Here is a 26,195-nt window from a genome sequence, read left to right on the forward strand (position 1 = left end):
AAAAAAAATAAACGAAATGATGATCAACTCCGACTTAGGGAGAATATTGTCGGACCATATCAGAGGAGTAATGAACTAAAAGATATGAATTCTTTGCGATTTATTAAAGATCGGGCATGTATGCCCCATTGTATATGATGTTCTTGTGAGGGTCTATTTTTCAATGGTTCTGTAGTTAACTTTAATGTAGATAAAAATCAAACAGAAATTCCAGAATGATTAAATAAAATTAAACTAGAAAATCCAAAAATAATACGACTCTAAAGTATAATTTTCAATTAATATTAAACAATTAGATGTTTCACCAAATCTATTACGTATGCAGATACGAGTATGTAATGCCTATTAAATTACATTTATACATTTTTAAAAATACATAAAATTTTATTTCACTATTCATTTTTTCATTTTTTTATCATTGAATTATTATTTACTTTAATTTTTTTTTTACAATCACGGGTTAATTATTATTAAATCAATCTATTTAAATACAAAAAAAAGTTAAAAAAAATAAATTAATTAAAAGTTAAACAACAAAAGGAAATAAAATCTGATTCGAACCGATGTGCCTTCCCTTTAAGATCCAAATATTTCATTGAATAAAATTTTAAATTTCGATTGCAATAAGAAAGGGAGGTGCACAGTTGCATGTTACAGCAGCCCTAAATCCAAAATTTCAACATCCTACAGCTAATCGTTTTTGAGTTATGCGAGATATATACGTACGTACAGACGTCACGCCGAAACTAGTCAAAATGATTTCAGGGTGGTTAAAAATGGATATTTCCGTTGAAATGTGGAAACCGAAATGGTTCGTTATCACAATACTTCGTACAAGGAAATAAAAAAAAAAAGTTAAAAAAAAAGAAGGAAATGAAATTTGAAGATCAAAATTTTTCGCGATCACAATACTTCCTTTACTTCATACAAGGATGTATAAAAAAAAGGAACGGTTAAGAATTCTAAGTAAAAATGATCAATCGTTTGTTAAGTAATATACGACATTATCGAAGCAAAATCTGAGCGTTAATTTGGCGGGAAAAGATAGTCGATTTAATTAAGTTATGATTAAAGCTATTTTGTAAATATCCATAGAAACTGTATCAATTTAAACTGAACAGGCTAATATTATTACTAAATTAATTCAAACGAATTTTGTAGTATCAACGTCCCCGAAAAACAAAAATAAAAGAAACAAAGAAAAATCAAGGCGTACATTTTAAAGCACGTCGATATTTTGTATCGGTTAAACAAAAAAAAAAAAAATTGTCTTCTTCTTCAATTACATAAACGGCATCGACAGTTATTAAAATACGAAAAACGTTGCCTGAATTAATTACAAGTTATATGTCATTTCATTTCAATTTATTTGAGAAAAAAATTTTAACAATTTACCGCCTTCAGTTTATAAACATATTTAACTTCTCAAAAAATTCAAAATCCAGTAGCTGTATTCCAAGATGTTTTTTTTTTTTTTTTTTTTTTTTTTTTAACAATTCGGTTCATTACTTTCAGAGTTACAGATTTACTTTACTTTTTATTACCGGTTATTTTTTTAAATTTATGTTATTAAATATAGAATATTTTAAAAGCTTTTATATCGCGAATGTATTCGCTTGATTTAGAATAAATATGTATAACTGTTGAGTAACTAATATTCTTAATCAACCGCAACCCAGAATTTGTTTGGATTTAACCTTCAAAAAACATTAAATCTTTTTCTATAGCTCTAGTGTCAAAAGTTCCCTATCTCCGTTACTTTTTAATCTTTACATGGAACTAGCAGTTAATGATGTTAAAGAACAATTTAGATTCGGAGTAACAGTACAAGGTGAAAAGATAAAGATGCTACGATTTGCTGATGATATAGTAATTCTAGCCGAGAGTAAAAAGGATTTAGAAGAAACAATGAACGGCATAGATGAAGTCCTACGCAACAACTATCGCATGAAAATAAACAAGAACAAAACAAAAGTAATGAAATGTTGTAGAAATAACAAAGGTGGACCGCTGAATGTGAAAATAGGAGGAGAAAAGATTATGGAGGTAGAAGAATTTTGTTATTTGGGAAGTAGAATTACTAAAGATGGACGAAGCAGGAGCGATATAAAATGCCGAATAGCACAAGCTAAACGAGCCTTCAGTAAGAAATATAATTTGTTTACATCAAAAATTAATTTAAATGTCAGGAAAAGATTTTTGAAAGTGTATGTTTGGAGTGTCGCTTTATATGGAAGTGAAACTTGGACGATCGGAGTATCTGAGAAGAAAAGATTAGAAGCTTTTGAAATGCGGTGCTATAGGAGAATGTTAAAAATCAGATGGGTGGATAAAGTGACAAATGAAGAGGTATTGCGACAAATATATGAAGAAAGTAGCATTTGGAAAAATATAGTTAAAAGAAGAGACACACTTATAGGCCACATACTAAGGCATCCTGGAATAGTCGCTTTAATATTGGAAGGACAGGTAGAAGGGAAAAATTGTGTAGGCAGGCCACGTTTGGAGTATGTAAAACAAATTGTTGGGGATGTAGGATGTAGAGGGTATACTGAAATGAAACGACTAGCACTAGATAGGGAATCTTGGAGAGCTGCATCAAACCAGTCAAATGACTGAAGAGAAAAAAAAAAAAAGTGTCAAAAGAGAAAAATATATAATTTTTCTTTATCGTAATTTTTTTTTCAGAAATAGATTTACTTTTCACTATTTATCGTAGTAGAATTTTTAATTAATGCCGATTAAAACACCCGACCCCTATAAAATGTCAGTTCTTTTTTGGAATGTTCCCGCAAATATTTATTACAAGTTTTGTCTTGACATATTCGTGATGGTAGTTATGCGATTGCGTTTTTAATAAAAAAAAATTTCATCTGTTATCGGGGATATAACAATATTAACCCCTTTGTATGAAATGCGTCTGTTTCTTGTCGTTTGTGATTTAATTTATTTTCTAGAAACTGTAACATAATTTTACTTTATTCGCGTTTAGTTGTTGCGTTATACAAGTAAAATATAGTATCCCTGTTTGAGATTGCCGATGCAGAATTCTACATCGGGAAAGGATGTGTCCTAACGGTTAACAAACGGTGGTTGACATTAAGGACACGGTTTGATCGTTGGCGTTGGTTGGTTGATCTTTCGCAGGATCTATGAACCTGGACGCGCAATAGAAATCGAAGAATCGTGTTTCCCCAGGCAAAAACAAAATCTAGGCGTGATTTATCCTACTGCAAGGATGTTTATAGGTGTTTGCAGAGAATCGGGTGGTGTTTCTTTGACGGTGTGCAGGACCGATCTGTGGAAAAGTCAGGTACGAATTCTGCAGTGTCGATCGTTCGGAGAATTTCGTTCATCCTATTACGGGTGCGCATACTCAAAGGATTGAATCTCTTTGTTGCTCCAGACGTTGAAAAAATTGAAAATGCGGGACAAACAGGACGATGATAGATTCCTATTTATTTGAATTTACGCGGGGATTCTGTCATAAAAGCGGAAATCTGCACGAGTAAATGCTCAAGATACGAGTGAGGTATATCTTTCCTAACAGGAAAGTTTTATGTTTAATTATTATCGTATCGGTAATTATTTTACAGATTACGGGGAGATTCGAAAAAAAGCCTTTATTTCACCAAAATATTGGACAAACTAAAAATCAATCTTTACGATACACAGAAAATAAAGTTGTTTTATTATACTAAAAAATGTAAGTAATAATCAGAAAGGATGCGTATTTATAATATAAAAAATTGCGTAATGATTTTTTACTCATAACCGATCGTTGCATCCCAAAAAAAGAATCGGGTGATTTAAATAGCTGCGAATATGCAATATATATGAATACACAATCTTCTCGCGTAATTCACGTACTTTTTTGACCAACATGTTTTAGTTTAGGGAAGGTGTCTGATTTATGCGAGGAAACAATTTTACATAATTTTATAATGAAATTAATGACCGGATGAAGAAATAATATTTATTTGTCTGAATATTTTTTAAAGATATTGTTTAAAAATTCAGGCGCGTGAATTACGTGATTAAATACGATGTAATAAGTTCAAAACATCTATTAAGAATATACGAGGACAAATTTTCTGAAACGAAATCGTCCTAAAAAGAAAACTGTAAAATAACAACTCTTATAGCTAGCTGATAAATAACATCAAAATTAATTCCCGTAGAAAATGTATTAGACATAGTCAGACAAATCGATACAACTCATTCATTATTAAATGTAACGAGCATCTCATATAAGCAATAAGCTTACTGTGGAATACGAGGAATGTAACGGTTCTCGTTAATTTCTTCGATGATCTGAATAAACTGTTGTTCATCGACATAAAACCAAAGAATAAGCAACCGCAATGTATAAAATATAAAACACATAACAGTTATAGCGATATCTGTTTTGTTGCGATATCTAGATCGTGGTCACCGGTGTTCTTTGACGATTGGGTTTCAATTAACCACACATCTCAGAAACGGTCGACGTAACAAAACTTTATTTACATTCATACATATCATCCTTATTCATCCTCTGAAGTAATACCTTACGGTGGTTCCCGAGATCAAACAGAAAGAGAGAGAAAGAAAGAAAAATATAACGATATAATTAACGTAAACCTTTCCCTCAAATACACGTTGACTTTACGGTGTAGAAAAAGCTAATCGTATAATATCTGAAAGAAGATAAGTAAGTACAGTATTGGAATTTCATAATAATTTTAGTTTCGTTGGACTTAATAGATTTTTCTATCGATTTTACAGAAACCACGGCAATACTTACAGACATTTAAATTCAAAATCTGACATCAAACTGTTTAGGATGTTTACAATAAAAGTACGCTGACTGAAAATATATTACATAAGATTAGCAATTGTGTTGTTAGTTTATAACGTTTGAAAAATAAAAACAAACCTTAATTTTTTATTAGATTAGAAAATGATACAAAACTTTTATTTTAATTTTTCAGGTTAAAATTCGAATTTAATTTTTCCCGTCTTTTATGATGTTAATTAAAAATAATCGATCAATATTTTAAATAAATTCTAATTTATAAATGCGAAAGTTTGTGACGGTTCTGTCCATTTGCAACGGTATCACGCAAGAAAATAGCGACCGATAGCTTTCAAATTTGCAGAATAGATTTTTGTTATCCCAGGAAAGGTACTAAAACCTAGATCGAGGCCTCCTTGGGAATGAAGTCGTGAGCTTTTACTCTCGGACGATGATCTAATATCTTTTTGATTTCGATGTAAAATAATGTAATATATTTTTATAACGTATCCGATTTTCAGCTATCTACCTCAGCTCCTTCCCGAAATACAGGAATTTTAGGGTAACGAAAAGGGATACGCGTTTCTACAGTAGGAGGGCATAAGAGCTTGTATGTCAAAAACGGGGGAAACGTTGGAGGAAGAGTGTTTTTCGGGCATTAATTATTATTTACGAATATTATTCTCAAAACCAAGAGGATAGTGAACACGGCGGGGGTCCAACGAGGGTCTCTGACTAAACGGGAAGCTATTATGTTAGTTACTGGTATAATCTAGTGTATTAATATAAATAAGTAAACAAATCTTTTATTCTAATCGGTAAATAATAATACATTATATAGATCGTATCAGGAGCGAGTAGAGATACGCTATTCCAAGATTGAAGAAGGAACTTCCCCGACATTTGCTTAAATGTATCAGGGGAAATCGTGGTAAAACCTTGAACAGACTGCGGATACCGGTGTTCTTTGGCGGTCGGGTTTCACTCAAACACACGTCTCAGGAGCGGTCGGCCCGAGTCTGTTTAAGATTACACATTTACCGGTGAATTTACACTTACACGCCAGACTACGCACAGATACTTGGCCGATCTCTGCCGACTGTTATCATGTCGCTGTGCTGTTACTCTGTAACCTGGTACTACGTAAAATAAATTGTAAAATAAAAAATAAATTTGATTAAGTCCATATTAATTATTTAAAATATAAATACGTGAAATAACGTGGAGATTAATACCTCGACGTTATTTTGCTAAATAATTTTTAAAAATATACAAAATAATTCATCATTCAGGTGTTAATTAATGAAAACGATTTAAACAAACATTTACATACAAACGAAACGGAGACAGAGAAAGTTTACGACTTAAAAAAGTCTTTAATCAGCGCAATACTATTTCTATGATAGATAATCCTTTTAGTTACACTTTTAATAATCGGTAAGAAGACCTTTTTAAACGCTTTGGTAATTTATTTAAATTTTTATCGGATGCAATAAGGCTCTTTCTTGTAAACCCAAGTAATGTGTTGAGCAACACGAAAAAGATTCTGTTATATGATAGTTTAGTAGAAATTGAATATATATAATTTTTTTTCTTTTTTGAAAGATTGCGAATTCATAAATATAAGCAGAAGGTTAAGTTAGCGTATTTAATTTTCAAAATATCAGTCCGTATGAGTTACATTTTTAGGTGCTAAGCCATGATCTAGCAGTAATTTTTTATTTATTGTAAATTCGTTTTGACTTTTTAAGAAAGTTTAAAAGATGATAAGCTTAGAGTTTTCAAAGAAAAATAATACGGTTTGATTTTTTGTAAAAGAAACAAGTCTGATTATCTCGAGAAAATTTGTCAAGAATTATAATAGTAATTTGTATGCGCGTAATTTACATGAAAGTGCGAAAACGAAATTATAGTACTTAATATGTTTTTAAAGGAAAAATTTAAACGATAAATTTTTTATTATCTGAATTACCAATGAAACTATTCGTATATGATCTTTTATATCTATACACATTTTTGTTTAATTTAAAAAAACGTTTGCTTTATTCAAAGTAAATAGGAGGTAAATACAATTTACGAAACCGATTGGGTAGTAAAGAGTGCGATATTAACGATAATCGTAATGGTAAAAACTCATTTAACTCCTTTGTTTTCGAATACATTTTAATAATTAATTTCTTTTATTAGACGTATAATAAGTATCAAAGATAAAATAGAATTTATCTTTGTACTACTAAATAAACGATTATTTTTACGCATTTCTGGTAACTCTTTGCAGGTAGATACAATATATCTATTTATAAAATAATCTATCGTATTTCAGGTCATTTTAAATACGTTAACTCAAATTAATATAAGATAACCGGTAATAATTACAAACTAAATAAACCACGTAAACGCCCAAATAAACGAGAGAAGACGGAAAAAATATACCGACAAAAACGCTAACAATTAGACGCAAAATTCAAGGATACTGTCGGATTCCTGGACTGCATTCTAAATTATCGTAACCGAATAGAATCTTAATATAGAAATCTATCATAAACCCGAAACCGAGTCCAATACTTCACCGATTTCAAATAGAAATAATTCAGTGGGCGTTTGTAATAAGCATTTCTGCAAACGGTTACGGCAGCATTATAATATTTCACAAATGAAATCGTTCACACGGATCTAAATATTTCTACCTTCAAAGAAGAAATTTCATAATTCACCGACAAATACGAAAGAAGGGTTGATTCCTAAGAAAATCATTAGTCGATCGATCTAAAAGACGACGCAGAAGATCAAAATTCGATGACCAAAATACTAGTATCCGACGATTTATTCGACAAACCTTACCGAAGATTAATTCTTAGCGACAAACAAACACTTCAACTAAATTTTAATGCGTTAACTTTTAAATTGAGTCATCTTCGGTGAGAGTATGTTACTACGTATAATATCGCTGTTTCTATTAACAAATCCGCTGAGTATTCCGTGGTAAAATAGTTTGTAGATAATAAAAGTTAATAAAAAAAGAAAAAAATCCACATTCTTTTATATATTATTATCATCATCAATAAATATATCAGAGTTTATTCAAACGGTATAGCCTACATTATTTATCATTAAACTCGAAAAGAAATAAATATTTTACGGTGTTTGTTTTAAAAATCGATTGTACCGTTAAATAATAAATAAACCTACAAATAAATAAAAGTGAATTTACTGATACTCGCTATCAGTCTTTAAATTCCGTTTATCTAACGTTCTAAATTATTATTATATCAACCGTGGCAGAGCGGTAGCGTCTCGACTTTTCATCCGGAGGTCCCCGGGTTCGAATCCCGGTCAGGCATGGCCGTTTTCATACGATAAAAATTTTCATTTTAATTTCCCACGCATAAGCTTCAAGCTTATTTGGCGAAATAATCAAGCCCAAAGAAAAAAATTAAAAGATAAATAAATTGCAACCTAATTTATCTCCCGTTTTTTTATTTTACTTTTTTACCTAGTTTTTAAAATAATATAATAAATAATAAAAAAATTAAAGCTGTTAAAATGTTAAATGAATACAGTTTTTAAGAATAAAAGTTTCAAACGAATTTCAAATAATTTTCTTTACTCTTCTATATTTCACGTGCATGTAATTTATATTTACACAAGTGATTTTAAATTCGATTAATAACAGTAAAAATAATTATCTTTTTTTTTAAAGGCTTACATTAGCTGCGTTATTTTGGTACCTTCTCATTTTATGAAATATTCTAATATATATATATATATGAAAATAGAAACTTAATTGTACCAAAAAAAAAACTTTGAATTTTACCATCGACTTAAAACTCAAAATATAAACGACTACAATTTTTTAAGAATTCAATTGTACAAACGATTATAGCTAAAAGTAAATAAAATCAAAAAAATTAAAGTATTTAATGTTCAATATTTATGGATATTATTTAAAAATTAAAATCTGAATTTAAAAGAAAACTAAATTTAACAATATACTCGTAAATAAATAAATAAAATAAATACTGTACTATTATTTCTTGATCTATCCAGGCAAATGCTACGTTATTTCAATCGTTTTATTTCTGGAATAGCGCATCATCTCAATCCTGACGTGTATAACGTCTGAATAATGGATTATTAGGTACCAAAAATGACAAATTTATTAAATTTAATAATAAATACGCTCTGACGCAAGGATAATTAAAAGGGTTATAGTTTTGCTTGAAAGGATCAAGGAAAACACACAACACAAAAAAAAGAAGTATTTACAGTTAACATCAATACATAAAAATAATAAATATATAAAATATTAATGCAACAATGTAAACGTAACAAATGATTAAATTCAGGTATAGATAAATTAAAATTTTTAATTTATTAATATTTGAATATTATAAATAAAAATATTATATTATTACTTTTAAAATATTTAAATTTAAATAAATTGTTCGTAATTCAAATCGACAATTAATTTATTAAAAATGAAAACTTAAGAATACTAAGTTCCTTTACCGAAGATGAAAGAATTTCGAGGCAAAAATAAAGGCATATCATATTATTTTCTTCTGCGAGTAGTTTTAACTGAAAATGTACAAAACGCGAATATAAAATATTTTATCATTAAATTAAATTCAGTTACATGATGTTTATTTACCGACGTCGAAAAAGGATGGAAAAACTAAATCTTTATCCTTAAAACTCCTTTTCAGGACATTTTAAAGTAGTTCCAAAACGAAATATTATATTTTTACAGCGATATCGTAAACAATTTAACCGTTCCCTGATTAGAACGCTTAAATCGTGTCGGCGTAGTGCGCTTACTAAGCAAAATGAAAAGCAGGATTTAAAACGAAAATGTGCTAAAAATCAAACCTATTTTGATACTTAACGCGGATCGGAAACACTTGTTTATATGTGTTATTAAGGATTCTATAAAATTATATAAGATCAAAATAGATTTTTATTATTTTAAAAAAGGGTAAATCCATTTAGTTACGGATTATTGTTTTATAAGCATCGTAAAAGATGAAATATTTGTAACGTACCAGATCGAGAAATATTCTAAACAACCTCAACAATCTCTGGATTGTACGCACTTCTCGCTTCCGCGAATAACTCCTGACGAAAGGATTAAAATAATAACATGTCGGCCTTACGAAAATGTCTTGCAAGTCTCATAATTATCCAGATTTTGACTGAAAATCGTTCGATGGAATCGGAAAAAACCGTTTAGAATCTAAAAACAACCTTACTATTTGATTACGAAGCTTTAATATTTAATGCGAAGCAATACGGTTTGATTCGTTTACAAAAAAAATCAGTTTTACGGTCGTAAAAAATTTATCATTTACGAAGATGAATCTGAAAAATATTAATCGTTAAATAAAAGAAACATATTATTCTTATTATTGTTAGTGAAAATAGCTAACGGTAGGATTAATAATAGTATTGTACGTTGCAATGATTTTATTTGTACTTAAAGTTAGATAGTTAAAAAAAATGCACCCGACGAATGAGTTTTTGAACTTCTGGCATTTCATTAATAAAAGCCGTTATAAAAAAATATTTATTTTTAATACGATAAAATTTTACATACATATTAACGATTAAATAAAATTTGCGATTTGTAGCAGTAATAGTAGAATTGCAAAAATTATATATATTTATAATCGAATAAATAAATGTACGTAATTAAAGGGAGCCATTACAAAGCCAAAATTAATACGGAATAAAAACAAAAGATGAATAAAAATATTATTCAATTTCATATAGATTATAACATATTATAATTAGTTTAGTAAATTTCAGAGCTTAATTAACAGGTTTATTAATCCCATAGGCTTCGTATAACAGTGATACATAACATAAATGACAGTAAAACTCAGAACTGTGCATCGTATCCCAAGGGATTATTAAAGCATCATAAAAGGGAATATTATTATTCCCGATAATCATATTTAGCTCGGTTTACGTTACGGTAAATAATATTTTCGGTAACAAAACAAAAAACATTCTCCTAAAAATAGTTAAAATCTGTGAAAATGTTCAATAATAACCCTTCCATATCGAAAAATCATGCGACAACCCTTAAATAAACTTATAAAAATATCTGATACGGACACTACCTGACTTCCTTGTACGTCTATTTTTGCTGTACTTCATTTAAACTTATTTCAAAGTGAGATACGATCCTCTAATTACTTATTAAAGTGGAAAGTTACACGATTGCTGAAATATTAGTTTATATTAACATCAAGTATTAATTGAAAAATCTTACACGAAGTATTACACAATGAACGGCATAGATGAAGTCCTACGCAAGAACTATCGCATGAAAATAAACAAGAACAAAACAAAAGTAATGAAATGTAGTAGAAATAACAAAGATGGACCGCTGAATGTGAAAATAGGAGGAGAATAGATTATGGAGGTAGAAGAATTTCGTTATTTGGGAAGTAAAATTACTAAAGATGGACGAAGCAGGAGCGATATAAAATGCCGAATAGCACAAGCTAAACGAGCCTTCAGTAAGAAATATAATTTGTTTACATAAAAAATTAATTTAAATGTCAGGAAAAGATTTTTGAACGTGTATGTTTGGACTGTCGCATTATATGGAAGTCAAACTTGGACGATCGGAGTATCTGAGAAGAAAATATTAGAAGCTTTTGAAATGCGGTGCTATAGGAGAATGTTAAAAATCAGACGGGTGGATAAAGTGACAAATGAAGAGGTATTGCGGCAAATAGATGAAAGAAGCATTTGGAAAAATATAGTTAAAAGAAGAGACAGACTTATAGGCCACATACTAAGGCATCCTGGAATAGTCGCTTAAATATTGGAAGGACAGCTAGAAGGAAAAAATTGTGTAGGCAGGCCACGTTTGGAGTATGTAAAACAAATTGTTGGGGATGTAGGATGTAGAGGGTATACTGAAATGAAACGACTAGCACTAGATAGGGAATCTTGGAGAGCTGCATCAAACCAGTCAAATGACTGAAGACAAAAAAAAAACACGAAGTATTAGGCTACAAGTCCCTTTATTACTCGTATTACTAGATCGGTATTATTCGTATCTTCGTGAGTTGCTGATTAACAAAAGTTTTAAATTTCTGGTGTGTTGTATAAACAAAAGTTAATAATAACTAAACTATTCCGTTTAGTAAACTCCAGTATACCGGTTACAAATGTTAATTTCGACCTTACAGTGTAAAATATTCAGTTTTTATTATTGGATTATTTGGTGAATAATCGAAACTGAAAAATAAACAATCATACAGGAAAAATAAAGATAACATGAAGAAATATATTTCAAAAAACGACAAGAAGATGAATTTGAAGATGAAGAAAATGTTAAGAACAAGGGAAGAATAAAAAAATATTAAAAGAAGATGATAAATATAAAGAGGAAGAAAAAGACCAAGGGAAGAACAAAAAGATTAATAGAGGATGATGAATATAAAGAGAGAAAATTTGAAAACTAGAGAACGTGTATGCTAATTAAGTTCAGAAGAATTATATCAAACCAAAGAGCGATTAAATGATTGGCAACAAAAAAACAAATAAACCAAATGAAGATCAATTCCAACTTAGGGAAAATATTGTCCGACAATATCAGAGGAGTAATCAACTAAAAGATAAGAATTTTTTGCAATTTATTAAAGATCGGGCAATGTAGGCCTCACTGTGTATGATATTCTTGTGAGGGTCTATTTTTCAGTCGCTCTGTAGTTAACTTTAATGTAGATAAAAATCAAACAGAAATTCGAGAATAATAAAATAAAATTAAACTAGAAGATTCAAAAATAATACGATTCTAAATTATAATTTTCAATTAATATTAAATAATGAAATATTTCACCAAATGTATTACATATACACTTATAATGCCTATTAATAATAGGCAATAATAATAATAATAATGCCTAATAAATTACATATACGGATTTTTAAAAGTTGGTAAAATTTTATTTCACTAATAATTTCTGATTTTTTTTCTTTTTTATTGTATTATAGAATTATTAATTATTGTAATTTTTTTTCAACTACGGGTTAATAATTATTAAAAAATCAATATATTTAAATTAAAAAAGTTAAAAACAAAAGAAAATGAGATAAAATCTGATTCGAACCGATTTTCCTTCCCTTTGTAAAATCCAAATATTTCATTAATTAAATTTTTATTGGGCTATAATTCTGGAACCGAGGAAAATAAGTACCACTTATGATATATCGTTGAAAATCTCTCAATAAGGGCTTATTACTTGAGTTAAGAAAAAGTCCAAAATCTAAATTTTTGGTTTAGTCGATTGAAATCAAAAGGTGCACAACTAGATGTTACAATAGTCCTAAATCCAAAATTTCAACATTCTAGAGCTAATCGTTTTTGAGTTAGTTTACGAGATATGTACATACGTACTACGTACAGACGTCGCACCGAAACTAGTGAAAATGGATATTTCTGTTGAAATCTGAAAACCGAAATTTATCGCGATCACAATGCTTCCTATACTCTGCACAAGGAAGTAAAAATTAAGCTAAATAAAATAAACATCAAATAACGCGTGAATAGATCGTGTTACATAATAAATAAACTTTTTCCAACATTCACACGTAAAAAATCGTCATCCCTCTTAGATAAATATTATCGTTAAAACATTTAAACTAATAGTTTGTGAGGTTTCTATGAAAATGAAGTTAAATTATTTTATATTTTTTATTACAAGAAATTTAAAATACAGACCTGTTATTATGTTCTTCGACGTATTTAAAACCAAAGTATTGTATTGTAATGCAAATAAAATAAAATGATGGAAACTGCAACATCACCGGCTAATTCTATAACAGTAATAAATATATTTCGTTCGCGACAAAATGAAACGCTATTATTTTGCTTAAAAGCGTTTTAATAAACGCTACGCTGGTCTTCATTATTAAATATTTCTTTCGGCTACTTATATTCCGGTCTAAAATATATTTCAATTACTTAAGGCTCCCAAAAGGCCAGAACGAGTTTTTAAAAGGTACAAATACGAGTAGTCGGATTATTGTTTGGCGCCTATAATTATGAATTACGTATACCGATACTAAATAAATTAAAATCGTTTACGAATGTGCAATCTTTGGTAAAAATAATGTAGAACTTATTCTTAAAACAATGACGTTATCAAACAGGTCGGAATCGGCACAATACTTCGGCTTACGAGAAAGGATCTTATTACAAACAGTGGTTATTTTTAGTAAATTATCAGAATATTTAAAAGACATCTCGATAATCGATGTTAAAAATTTTTAACAGAATCTATTTTTTTAATAATATTTTTCCGTGATGAATTTAAATAAAATAATGTTAAATATAATTAATAAGAAAAAACTGAATTTTGTGCTCAAACAATTCACCAAAGCGTTTAGAATTGTTATTTATTTTTTACTTCCTTGTACGAAGTAAAGGAAGTATTGTGACCGCGAAAAATTTCGGTTTTCGGATGTCAACGGAAATATCCATTTTTACCATTCCTGAATCCATTTTCACTAGTTTCGGCGCGACGTCTGTACGTAGTACTTATGTACATATCTTGTAAACTAACTCAAAAATGATTTGCCGTAGAATGTTGAAATTTTGGATTTCGGACTATTGTAACATCTAGTTGTGCACCTTTCCTTTTGATTTCAATCGACTAAACCAAAAATCCCCAAAAACTTAGATTTTGGACTTTTTCTTAACTCAAGTACTAAGCCCTTATTGAGAGATTTTCAACGATATATCATGTGGTACTTATTTTTCATGCGGTTCCAGAGTTATAGCCAAATAAAATTTTAATTAATGAAATATTTGAATGTTACAAGAGGACGGCACATCGTTTCGAATCAGACTTCATATCCTTTTTTTTAACTTTTTTTTTTTTTATTTAAATTATTGATTTATTAATAATTATTAACGTTTGATCGTATAATAATTTTGCGAAAATTCATTAATATCATTAAAAAAAAAATGTGAAAAAATATCAGAAGTTATAAATGAAATAAAATTTTATGTACTTTCCATTAAAAAAACAAAAGTGTATATGTAATTTAATAGGAGTACAAGGAAGTTATGTAGTGTCCACATCAATTTTTTTATATTCTCTCAATAAATTTAATTTACATCGATTATTTTATTTTTTTTGTTTTTATTTATAATGGCATCGACGATTGAAGTCATGAGCGACTCATCGATATCTGTACGAACGTATCGGTAAACGTGTTGTCTTGTTCGTACTCTGGCCGATCGTTCCTAAAACGTATTGTTAATTGAAACCCGACTGCCAAAGAACACCTTTATCCTCGATCTAGAATCCGAATTCGTATAGAACAACTGCCTTTATTAAGATTTGAACCTTAAAACTCTCGACTTCGAAATCACCCGATATGGGATGACAAGTTACTAATAGACCGATCCTATGCGGTGTATTTACACATTTATTTTATGGAACTACGTTTTAAATTATTAATATAGATTTTAACCGTTTTTTTTTTAATTTATAATTAATTATATATTTTAAGTTGATACGATCCAGCCGAATGTCGAGATTATACCTTATTTTTTATCTGAATAGTAGCTTATCTACCCGTTACTAATGTAATTTATATAACTTATTGTTACTTACCGATCAAATAAAATATAGATTTATTCGGTCATTTAATATTTAGTTTGTATTTATGTAAACGTAAAAATAAGAAGAGTTACGAAGGCTTTTTACGTACCAAAAATCTAGTAAATTTACAGTAAACTAAAAAAAAAAAATAAGTTCAGTTCATCCTTTTGTTTTTTTCTATGACGATATAAAATATACAAATTTATAGTAGGTAACATTTTTATCTTTTAATCATATTAAAGGTAATTAATTATAAACGGTGTATATATATATATTTATTTATTTTTTCTTCTTACGTATAGCGCGATCATTTCATCGCGCACCAAGTGAATTACTCGAACACAATCCAAGTAAAGTGTGCGATGAAATGAAAGTTTGCGATAAACTTTACTTGGATTGTGTTCGCCTCAGAAAATGTCATCGCAAAATATCATCTCAGAAAATATCGTACGGGAATGAACAAAAAAATTATATCTACACGCAAACCATTGCGTACAGGAACCGAAACCCCCAGACACAGGGTGGAAAGTAATAGGATTTAATGATGCGGCGTATTTTCACCTTAGAGGTTACATGAAATAGTCAGATCAATAGATATCTGATGACACATCTTACCGTGAATCGCCATTGCATTCGCAATAGGTAGGGGTTTGGTGAGTAACCCACCGGGTTGGTCTAGTGGTTAACGCGTCTTCCCAAATCAGCTGATTTGGAAGTCGAGAGTTCCAGCGTTCAAGTCCTAGTAAAGACAGTTATTTTTTATAAGGATTTGAATACTAGATCGTGGATACCGGTGTTCTTTGGTGGTTGGGTTTCAATTAACCACACATCTCAAGAATGGTCGAACTGAGAATGTACAAGACTACACTTCATTTACACTCATATATATCATCCTCATTCATCCTCTGAAGAATTATCTAAACGGTAGTTACCGGAGGCTAAACAGGAAAAAGAAAGAAAGGGGTTTGGTGAGCGATTTCTCGACGACGAATAGAGGGTCCGACTGTTTTTTACGAAATCCAGCATAGCAGGATATAATTATCTAGCTCTTCCGCAGTTTGATGGAGCTATTGTTACCAGGAACAAGACCGGGCAACGCACTGTACATCCAAAAAAACCGTGGAATTTCTGGAAGAAATTTTTGGCGATCGCACGGTCTCAAAGGGGCTGCGGCCCCCGCGATATATCGTCACCTGATTTTTCAACACCGGACTTCTTTCTCTGGGGTTTTTTGAAAGGACGTGTATATCGAGCAAACCTGCGTACTCTACGATACCTGGAGCGAGCCGTTACAGCAGAGATGAATTCCATTAGTCCCGGTGACATACGAGGGGTGTCAAAAATATGGTGCGAAGGGTTCCGACCTGCATTCAGGAAAACGGTGAACGTTTTCAACACGCACTAGTCGTAAGGAATACACCAAAACATACACCGTCTCTTTTCATTTTATAAAAACCGTTTTATAAACCAAATACTCGGAACGTAATTTTGTTCTTTTTTTAATTATCGAAAAATTTCGATAAATTAATCGACATGACAAAATGAAGGCTAAATATATTTTCCAAGATTTGGTTGTGTGAAAAGAATAACGAAAAACATTTTACGTATTAAAATCATTAAAAAATTACTTTTCTTAATTGAAAAAGAAAAATGCATACAAGCGGTTGACGAACTTGTAATTAAGAATAAGCTTCTAAATTAAAAAAAAAAATCACTCTACGCTATGAAAAAGTATACAAAATTAAAGTATTACTTATTATTACAATTTACAAATATTGTTTTGTAATATAAGCATATTTTCCGAGAAAAATCGTTATACAAAATGGCTTACATCTATTTGATTTAATTAAACTACCCGATAGGACAACTTACTCGAAAATCGGTAATACCTTTTTTTTAGTGTTTGAATTAACCGTCACAAAAGAAAAGGATCGGCTTATTGTAACAAAAATTTAATTTATAGTAACGAATTATTTGAAGGAAAACTCATATAGATATATTGCTAAAAAATTTTAATTTATTACTAACTACCGACTTCTTTCCTACTGTAATTATCGTAATAAATAATAATTTTCATTGCTATTTCATTTTATTCCAAAAAAGATATCAATATAACAGTTTTAAAGACCTTCATGTTATTTACTTTAATTATAAGGCCCTACAAACAAAAACACACACACTTGAGTATATATATATATAAACGAAAATAATTTTGTTATACTGTATTTTACAAACAAGAAGTATTAAAAATAATATTAATAAATTTGATTTCCATAAAACGTTCTGATAAAAAACAAAACAATGTATAAATAATGTATTATTATATTTTAATTAGAGCTTTTTGAAATCTATGCCGAATTAAAACCAAAATACCAACAACGATTTGATAAAAATACAAAAAATAAAAAAGCATTACTTTTTTTAAATTTACGCTTAAAAAAAAGAAAAACTGTTTCTGATGAAATCCAATCAGGTAAAAAATCAATGTTTTTACAACAACAAAAAAAGTATGAAAATCAACGATGTAAAGGGATTACTATGAAATTTAAGTTAAGGCTCTGACGCGGGAATATGTATATTTTCTGTAATTAAAGGACTTTTTAAAAGACTTTTTAATCGATTTTCATTAAATATTCTTTGAAAATATTTTAAATAACAGTTTAAAATCAGGTTGTGCACCAAATCATACACCAATCGAAGCGACAATTATGGGAACTAATTTTTTTTTTAAATCTTCAAAATTTTATAAATATACTCGTAGTATAAGTTTTCGTTCGTTAAAAACCTTTTATAGAGCAACCGTATTGTAATATTATCAAAAAGAAGTCTTCTATAAATAATAGATTATCGAAATCAGTGCATTTGATACAAGAATAACGCTTAAATATTAAAAGAAAGTAATGATAAATATATGAATCGAATTGTCAATTTACACGTATTTATTTTGTTTTGAAGTTTGTTAAAGAATATCATTTACGTATTTAAAATACAATTTAGCAATACGTATATTGTCATTTTAGGACATAAGGAACAAAACTTAAAAATATAACTGAAATTTAGTTTAATTGAATTATTAATTAACAAAAACCCCATAATAACTATTATTAATTAGCTTTAAATAATGAAGTTCTTTAAAATTTGTGTATTTCTATATTATTGAACGATTTGCAAAATATTTATTAAATAAAAAATAATTTACGCGATAAAAAATTATTCATAATTTCTTACGAAGATTACAAAGAAAATATTATACTTAATTATAATAAATATACCGTATTATCGAGATGCCGTGCCTGATAAAAATTTGAACCGGGAATCTTCGTTTGAAATGCCGTGACGCTACATACTCGGCCACGGAAGTCGGCAATTTTATTTTATTTTTACGTTAAGATCAAATAAGTATCGTAGCCGAAATCATTGAAATATGTAACCGCTTTTAAAACGATCGGGAAAATAAAATTATACGCGTTTAGAACTTCAATTTATTTATCGGTCTAAAATATTAAAATCTTACATAGAATATTTAATAATTAATAAGAATCTGTATTTCACCGTAAAAGTATTATGAGTTTTAAAATATATCGAATAATTTTAGACAATAACTAAGGAATTTTAAAAATAATAAATAATTATACCCGTGACAAATTTGAAAAAAAACGATGTACGCTTAAATATTTATATAATTTTGTTATAGTTTGCATTACTTTGAAGATATCGATTAAAGAGAAAAGACCAAGATAAGGATAAATAAAACTATATCACGAGCTGCTGTAATTATTAGTAGAAACATATTAATTGGACGTTGTTAAATAAATATTTATAATTAACTTTTTTCCGTTAACTTTATCTAAAAGCGATATTTCATGAATTAAATTAGGTAAATAATAATAATAACAAATAACTTTTTAAAACACTTCTAAGAAATTTAGAAAGATAACCAAATTTCATTTTCCTACGTCTATGTCCGGAATACCTGCAGAATTACTGCGCAGTGCAGGTGAGTAAGCAATAGATAGATTATACAAACTGGTGTGTAATATTTACAAAAAAGGGGAAGTTCTTCGAGACTTCAAAAAGAGTGTATAGTCATGATACCAAAGAAAGCAGGAGCAGATAAATGTGAAGAATACAGAACAATTAGGTTAACTAGTCGCGTATCAAATCTGTTAACTAGAATTCTGTACAGAAGAATTGAAAGGAGAGTGGAAGAATCGTTAGGAGAAGACCAATTTGGTTTCAGGGAAAGTATAGGGACAAGGAAGCAATTTTAGGCCTCAGATTAATAGTAGATGGAAGATTTAAGAAAAACAAACCGACATACTTCGTATTTATAGACCTAAAAAAGGGATTCGATAACGTAGACTGGAATAAAATTTTCAGCGTTTCAAAAAAAAATTAGGGTTCAAGTGCAGAGATAAAAGAACCATTGCTAACATTTACAGGAACCAAACAGCAACAGTAATAATTGAAGAACATAAGAAAGAAGAAATAAAAAAGGGAGTTCGACAAGGATGTTTCCTATCCACTTTACTTTTTAATCTATACATAGAACTAGCAATTAATGGTCTTAAAAAACAATTGAGATCTGAAGTAACAGTACAACGTGAAAAGATAAAGATGCTACGATTTGCTGATGATATATCAATTCTAGCCGGGAGTAAAAAAGATTTAGAAGAAACAATGAACGGCATGGATGAAGTCCTACGCAAGAACTACCGCATGACAATAAACAAGACAAAACGAATGTAACGAAATGTAGTAGAAATAATGTAGATGAACCTCTGAATATAAAAATAGGAAGAGAAAAGATTACAGAGGTAGAAGAATTTTGTTATTTGGGAAGTAGAATTACTAAAGATGGAGCGATACAAAATGCCGAATAGCACAGGCGAAACGAGCCTTCAATCAGAAATACTATTTGCTTACATCAAAAATTAATTTAAACGTCGTGGATAAAGTGACAAATGAAGAGTTATTGCGGCAAATGGATGAAGAAAGAAGCATTTGGAAAAATATAGTTAAAAGAAGAGACAGACTTATAGGCCACATACTAAGGCATCCTGGAATAGTCGCTTTAATATTGGAGGGATAGGTAGAAGGGAAAAACTGCGCAGGCAGGCAAAGTTTGGAATATGTAAAACAAATTTTTAGGGTTATATGATGTAGGGGGAATACCGAAATGAAACGAGTAGATAGGTAATCTTGAAGAGCTGCATCAAACCAGTCAAATGACTGAAGACAAAAAGTCTGTTGAAGTCTAAAATGCAAATAGATTTTTTCGAAATGTAATTTTACATCCAAATTATATTTTATTATAAAGTATACGTATCGATAGGAAGTTAAATAATCTGTCAAATTAAATATTTCTTTAAAATTTTCTAACTTTTTATTCATAAAGAGGGAAAATATCTTTAAAAAATACATTTTATAAGAATATTTATTTTTTTAATTTTATTCTATTTAAAATAAATAAATAAATCTTGTAATCTGAGCGATATACAATATAGATCGCTTCAAGAATAGTTCCTTCGTGGATTAAAAAAAGATTTTCCAATCGTTTTCCTGGATGGATCGACGGAAACCGCAGTAAAATTCTTTATCAGAACAGCACCGGAAAATACGCAATTAATTGTCAAACAAAAAATAGATGCGACTATTAAGTGAAGTACATACAAATTAAATATCGTACACGATTACAAGAAAAGTCTAAATATAATGTTAGTTATAAAATATTTCATAATTCAAAAGGCTTTAATGAAAATTTTTCGAGTACATATTTGTGTTCATATGTACAATAGTGTCATTGAAAAAATTCAAAAATAGATTTGTTAATTTTCTAATAGAGGTATTATTTAAAAATTCATCGGTACACCAATGTTTACGTAAAAGAAAAATTATTTTAAAAAAATAAATGACTGAAAGTTTTTTTACGATTCCTAGTTTATTAAAAACGACAACGGAAGTATAGTTATGCTCTTTCTCGTAAGGATTTTGTGTCGAATTATACGAAAACATTTCGGTTTCATAGAGATAGATGTTTTATCAATTTTTTTTTAAGATGAACTACTTTTGTTTTTTTATTTAAGATACGAAAACGTAGAAAAAATGGAACTATTTTTTATCGTTTGTTTTAATCGATTAAGCTCGGTAATTTTATACGCTTCAAAATATCCATCCTAAATTCATACGTACAAGATTGAAGCTTATGTAATGTATTTATAATAAGAAAAACATATAAATAATACTTAGCCGAATTTTAATTTCAAAATTATTAAATATCTTAAACCAAATAATAATCACATTTTTTAAAATTAACATTAAGTAAATTATATTTTACTAAAAGTAAATAAAATACAACTTTCTAAAATTATTAAATAATGATTCCAGTTTAGGAAACTTAAGTCAACATTATATTATAATAGTAATTTTTTTTTTATAATTTTAATTTACATTGCGTCAACAATTAATCGTTAGCGAATCATCAATATCTGCATTAATATACCGGTAAACGTGTAGTCGTCTTGAACAGAGTCAGGCCGACCGGCTCCGAGAAGTGTGGGTAATTGAAACCCGACCGCCAAAGTATCCGCGATCTAGTATTCAAATCTAAATAAACGCGATCACCTTTATTAGGACTTGAATTTTAGAACTCTTTACTTCGAAACCGGTCGGTTTACGATGACTACTACTACTATCGCCAGACCGATCCGGCGGGTTATAAAAATAATCGGAAAGAAAAATAAAATATACTATAATGAAATTAACAACGATAAATTATTATTTTTTTAAATCGATCTTCAAAAGAAATAAGGAATAATTATTTAATCGTTTTAGGTAGTAAAATAATCAAAATCTCTTTAAATAGGTTCTGTAATTTATTACAGTATACTGTAATATAATTAATTATCGGTATAAAATAAAAATTTTAATAAAATATTTTTATTGAAATACATGAAAACGAAAAAAAAAGCATTTTTACTTAACATAACCTGGTTAATCGGAAGTTATTTTCGGCTCAGAAACATTATTTTTAACGGGAAAGGTACAGTAGAACATTTACAAAAAAAAAGAAGAAAAACGCTACGTAAAATATCGAGTCCGACCGTTAAAGATGAGACTTACGGGTTGGGATAGAACTCTAAACCGTACAACTTTTGTTCATAAATAACAGATGAAATTAGTGAAAAAAGAATTACTTTTTACAGCCAGCCGCCTTCAGAGAACGGATGAACAAAGATCGACCGAAATATTCAATTTTTGAAAATAGGAAAATATATAATAATCGGGAAGGACGTAGTAGAAAATATTTAAAGACTCGATATTTGTCAGAAAACATATTCAGAAAGAAGATTAAAGTATTTCAAAGTTTCTAGAAAGAACATTTAAAGGGAATAAATAATATGAAGAGAGAAAAGACACCTCCTGAACGATGAGAGAACGCCGGAAAAAATTAATCAAAACGAAAATAAAAAGTTATCGTTTTTCGTGGCCCACAGGTAGCCCCGGCGGCGTATAAAGTATATAAATTTAGTAAAGTATGTTGAAATTTGCATTTCAACATACTTTACTATATCTGTATAACTAATATCTGTGTACTTATCGATTTTATTTTTCTTTCCTTAGCGTTCAGCAGATATTCTTCGCAGAGTTCGTTTGAATGATTTTTATCGAAATATCTTCTTTTTTTTTAAATAATTTAAAATATTAAAAAGATACGTTCATCTCAGTCGCCGATTTTCGGGAAGAAATACTTCTGTATTATTTTATTTATAAAGATATTTTTTAAAACTTATTCTATATAAAATTAATTTTTATGACCTGTATATAAAAGTATATCTCCGGAACACGAAGGTAAAAAATAAAAACAGTGAACAAAAACATTCGTGGTGAACTCATATTTTTTTTTATCGATTATTATGTTATATAGCCTAAATTATTTTAACATCGGTTAGGATCACATTAATCTAGCGATAGACCTACCCAAACCTATGATAAAAATATTAAATTAATAATACTAATAAAGGGAATGCAACATTTTTTTCTAAGAAATGATTATAGATAAATAATTTAATTCGGTGAGGAATGGAAGTATAAATTCGAATTCCCCAGGTCGATCGGTATTACCTTTCTATTTTCAATTCGTCATTACAAATTTCCATTTTAAATTTCGTTATATAATAAATCTACTTTTCCCTGCGGTGAAAATTGATTAATAAAAATGTTATTGACGTTTACCTTAGCGTAAAAATATTCATTTAAATTTAATTGAATAAAATCAAATATGTTACGGGATCTAACGACCGACAAATAAATAAAGAAATAATCTTACGAAAGGAATATTGTTAACCAAAACAATACAACGTAGTATAATTACAGATTTACCGTGGCTAATGGTTATTCGTCGATTCAACTAAAGTTATGAACACCATTAATTTGAAGCTTACTACAATTTGATCTAAAATTTTGTAATATTCAATGACTGTTAAATGATTAATTTTTCGTGATATATTTTCATTATTAAATTAAAATATCTACTGAAATTTTAATTAAAGCGTTATATTAATTTAATTTTATATTGTATTTATTATATTATAATATCATATTTATATTAATTAATTTTTCTTCTTATAAATACCACGTTATTACGAAAATAAAATTCATTTATTTACAAATTTACAAACCCTGTTATGATAAAAACCGTTTATCATAGTAATAAAATTTTTACCGAAAAAAATTTTAGTTGGTTGAAAATAAATATTTTAATAATTCTTTAAAACCGACATTTCATTGACAGGTACTAAAATCGATGGCCTACTTTACTAAATTTTAGTATGAATTTTCAGGGAAATTAATCGACTCGAAAAGTCGGTACCAAGGTATCAAAATCTGTACAAAGTCGTACAGATTTTCATTATCGAAATTTATAACCGTAAATTTATTATTTTTCCATTTTAAAAATTTTACGAGCTGTTGAAAATTACAAAAAAAAAATATCATACGAAAATTGTGGTTATAATCGATTAGAATAAAATATAATTACGTTTATTTCATATAAAAAATAGTATAAGATAGGCCCACAGTTTAACATTTTATGAAATTTATGTAGTAAAACTTAAAATCTAGATGAAAAATATACCTTTTATCATTTAATAACCTCAATCTAATGGAATAAATTTGAATTAATTAATTTTTGATTACTTTATAATATATGCATTTAGAAAAAAAAAATATTTAGTCTTTTCACATTTATAATAATTAAATTATGTAATCTGAACGATAACATATTATTATCAAACCCGTTATTTTGCAGTTATATAAAAAGTGATGTGAATAAAAGTAATTAAAAAAATTAACAGAAATACCTAGCTACAACGACTAGTTCATTTAATAGCAAACACGATAATAAAATGCTTTTACAGAACCGAAATAAAATATATTTCCGTGTTTTGAAGCGTAGGTTACTCGCTACAGGCCTATGAATGTAAATATACTTCTGTTCGTTATTCGTTTTAGGCCTACCTTAATCTAATAGGATAGAATTACTAATAACGAGGTGTCGTTCGGAAAATGTTTATTTACATAAGGGAGGACGGTTTTACGGCTAACAAGCACTGATACGTAAAAGATTTTTCATCCGCACACATTTTAACTCACACTTCTGATCGCGTGGCTGTTACAATATAAATATTATAGTCGTCTCTTACCGTTAATCTTATTCAAAATAAACACTTATGATACTGACTCTGGGGTTGATCTGACATATCGTGAAGTTCAGCTTTGACGGGTTGAATCTTGAGGCTGCGGTGCACTGTGAGGAGGGAGGGTACACGCGCGAGACCCGCGGGGGGCCAGGGGCAGCCGGAACACCGCGCCGGGTCGACCATGCAGAGGAACCGAAAGCGACGATAGCTCGGCAGTCACTGAACTGACTCCGGCCGGCTACGAGACGGGGACACGCCCACGCGTCTCATTGGTCACCACCCCTCCGGCAAAATGGCCGACTCCCTTCTGCGCCGTTCACTACTTCGATCGTTTTTTACCCCTCCTAGCGTCGAGGTTCTTACACTTTACTGGACGAACGCAAACCGAGTTACATCATCGACTCCCTGCCACGGCTACGGTCGACTGTCTCTGTCTACGACGAGCGGGATAAAATTACACGCGTAAACCTACAAAAAAATCACGCTTCTATAACAATATTGTTTGCGTAAATAAATACATTTTTTTATATTTATAATATAAATACGCCGGCGTACATCTATCCGAAAAGAAATTCTTTATGTAAATTATATAATTTTTGAAAGTTTTTCAAAGTTAATAAAACGTTAAATTAAGAGTATCGTACGGAAAAAAAATTTGAGCTTATATTAAACGTGCAAAAAGAAAAAACTAAAACGAATACTCGGTTTAAATTTAAACTTACGCCTTCTGTATTTTTCAGTTATTTTTATTAAAACATTTTCCATCTGTAAAGTAATATCAAAACTGGTAATAAATCTTTAGCTGCGTATACTTCGATACTGAAATCCCTTTTGTATCGCGCTGCAATTAAATTTAATAGTCGCGTAAATAAATTAATAAAACTTATTTCAGTTCCTATTTCATCGATTTATTGATTTATTTAAACTACAATTGCATTATTATTCTTATTACACAAATTAGAGTGAATTTTTTAAAAAAATCAAATAATTTTGAACTTGAAGGAGTTTATGTAATCGTATAATTTATATGAATTTAATACAAATGTTAACTTGTTCATCTTTTATATTAAAAATGTGCGATCTATG

At 29.2% G+C, this 26,195-nt stretch overlaps 1 protein-coding gene across 4 annotated transcripts in view; it reads right to left on the reverse strand.

Moving 5' to 3' along the window:
- Nucleotides 1-25,314, reverse strand: part of tup (LIM1_Isl and LIM2_Isl domain-containing protein tup) — a 387,091-nt gene extending 361,777 nt beyond the window's left edge. For all 4 annotated transcript variants that reach the window (XR_012755607.1, XR_012755608.1, XM_075359380.1 and 1 more), the window contains exon 1: nucleotides 25,151-25,314. Coding sequence is in view for 2 of the 4 variants with exons in the window: in XM_075359380.1 (XP_075215495.1) it covers nucleotides 25,151-25,292 (142 nt within the window). In the remaining 2 variants the exon portion in view is untranslated. The remainder of the gene's footprint in view (nucleotides 1-25,150) is intronic.
- Between the last annotated feature and the right edge of the window lie 881 nt (nucleotides 25,315-26,195).

Source organism: Lycorma delicatula, chromosome 3, assembly GCF_047948215.1.
Source record: "Lycorma delicatula isolate Av1 chromosome 3, ASM4794821v1, whole genome shotgun sequence".
Classification (NCBI taxonomy): domain Eukaryota; kingdom Metazoa; phylum Arthropoda; class Insecta; order Hemiptera; family Fulgoridae; genus Lycorma; species Lycorma delicatula.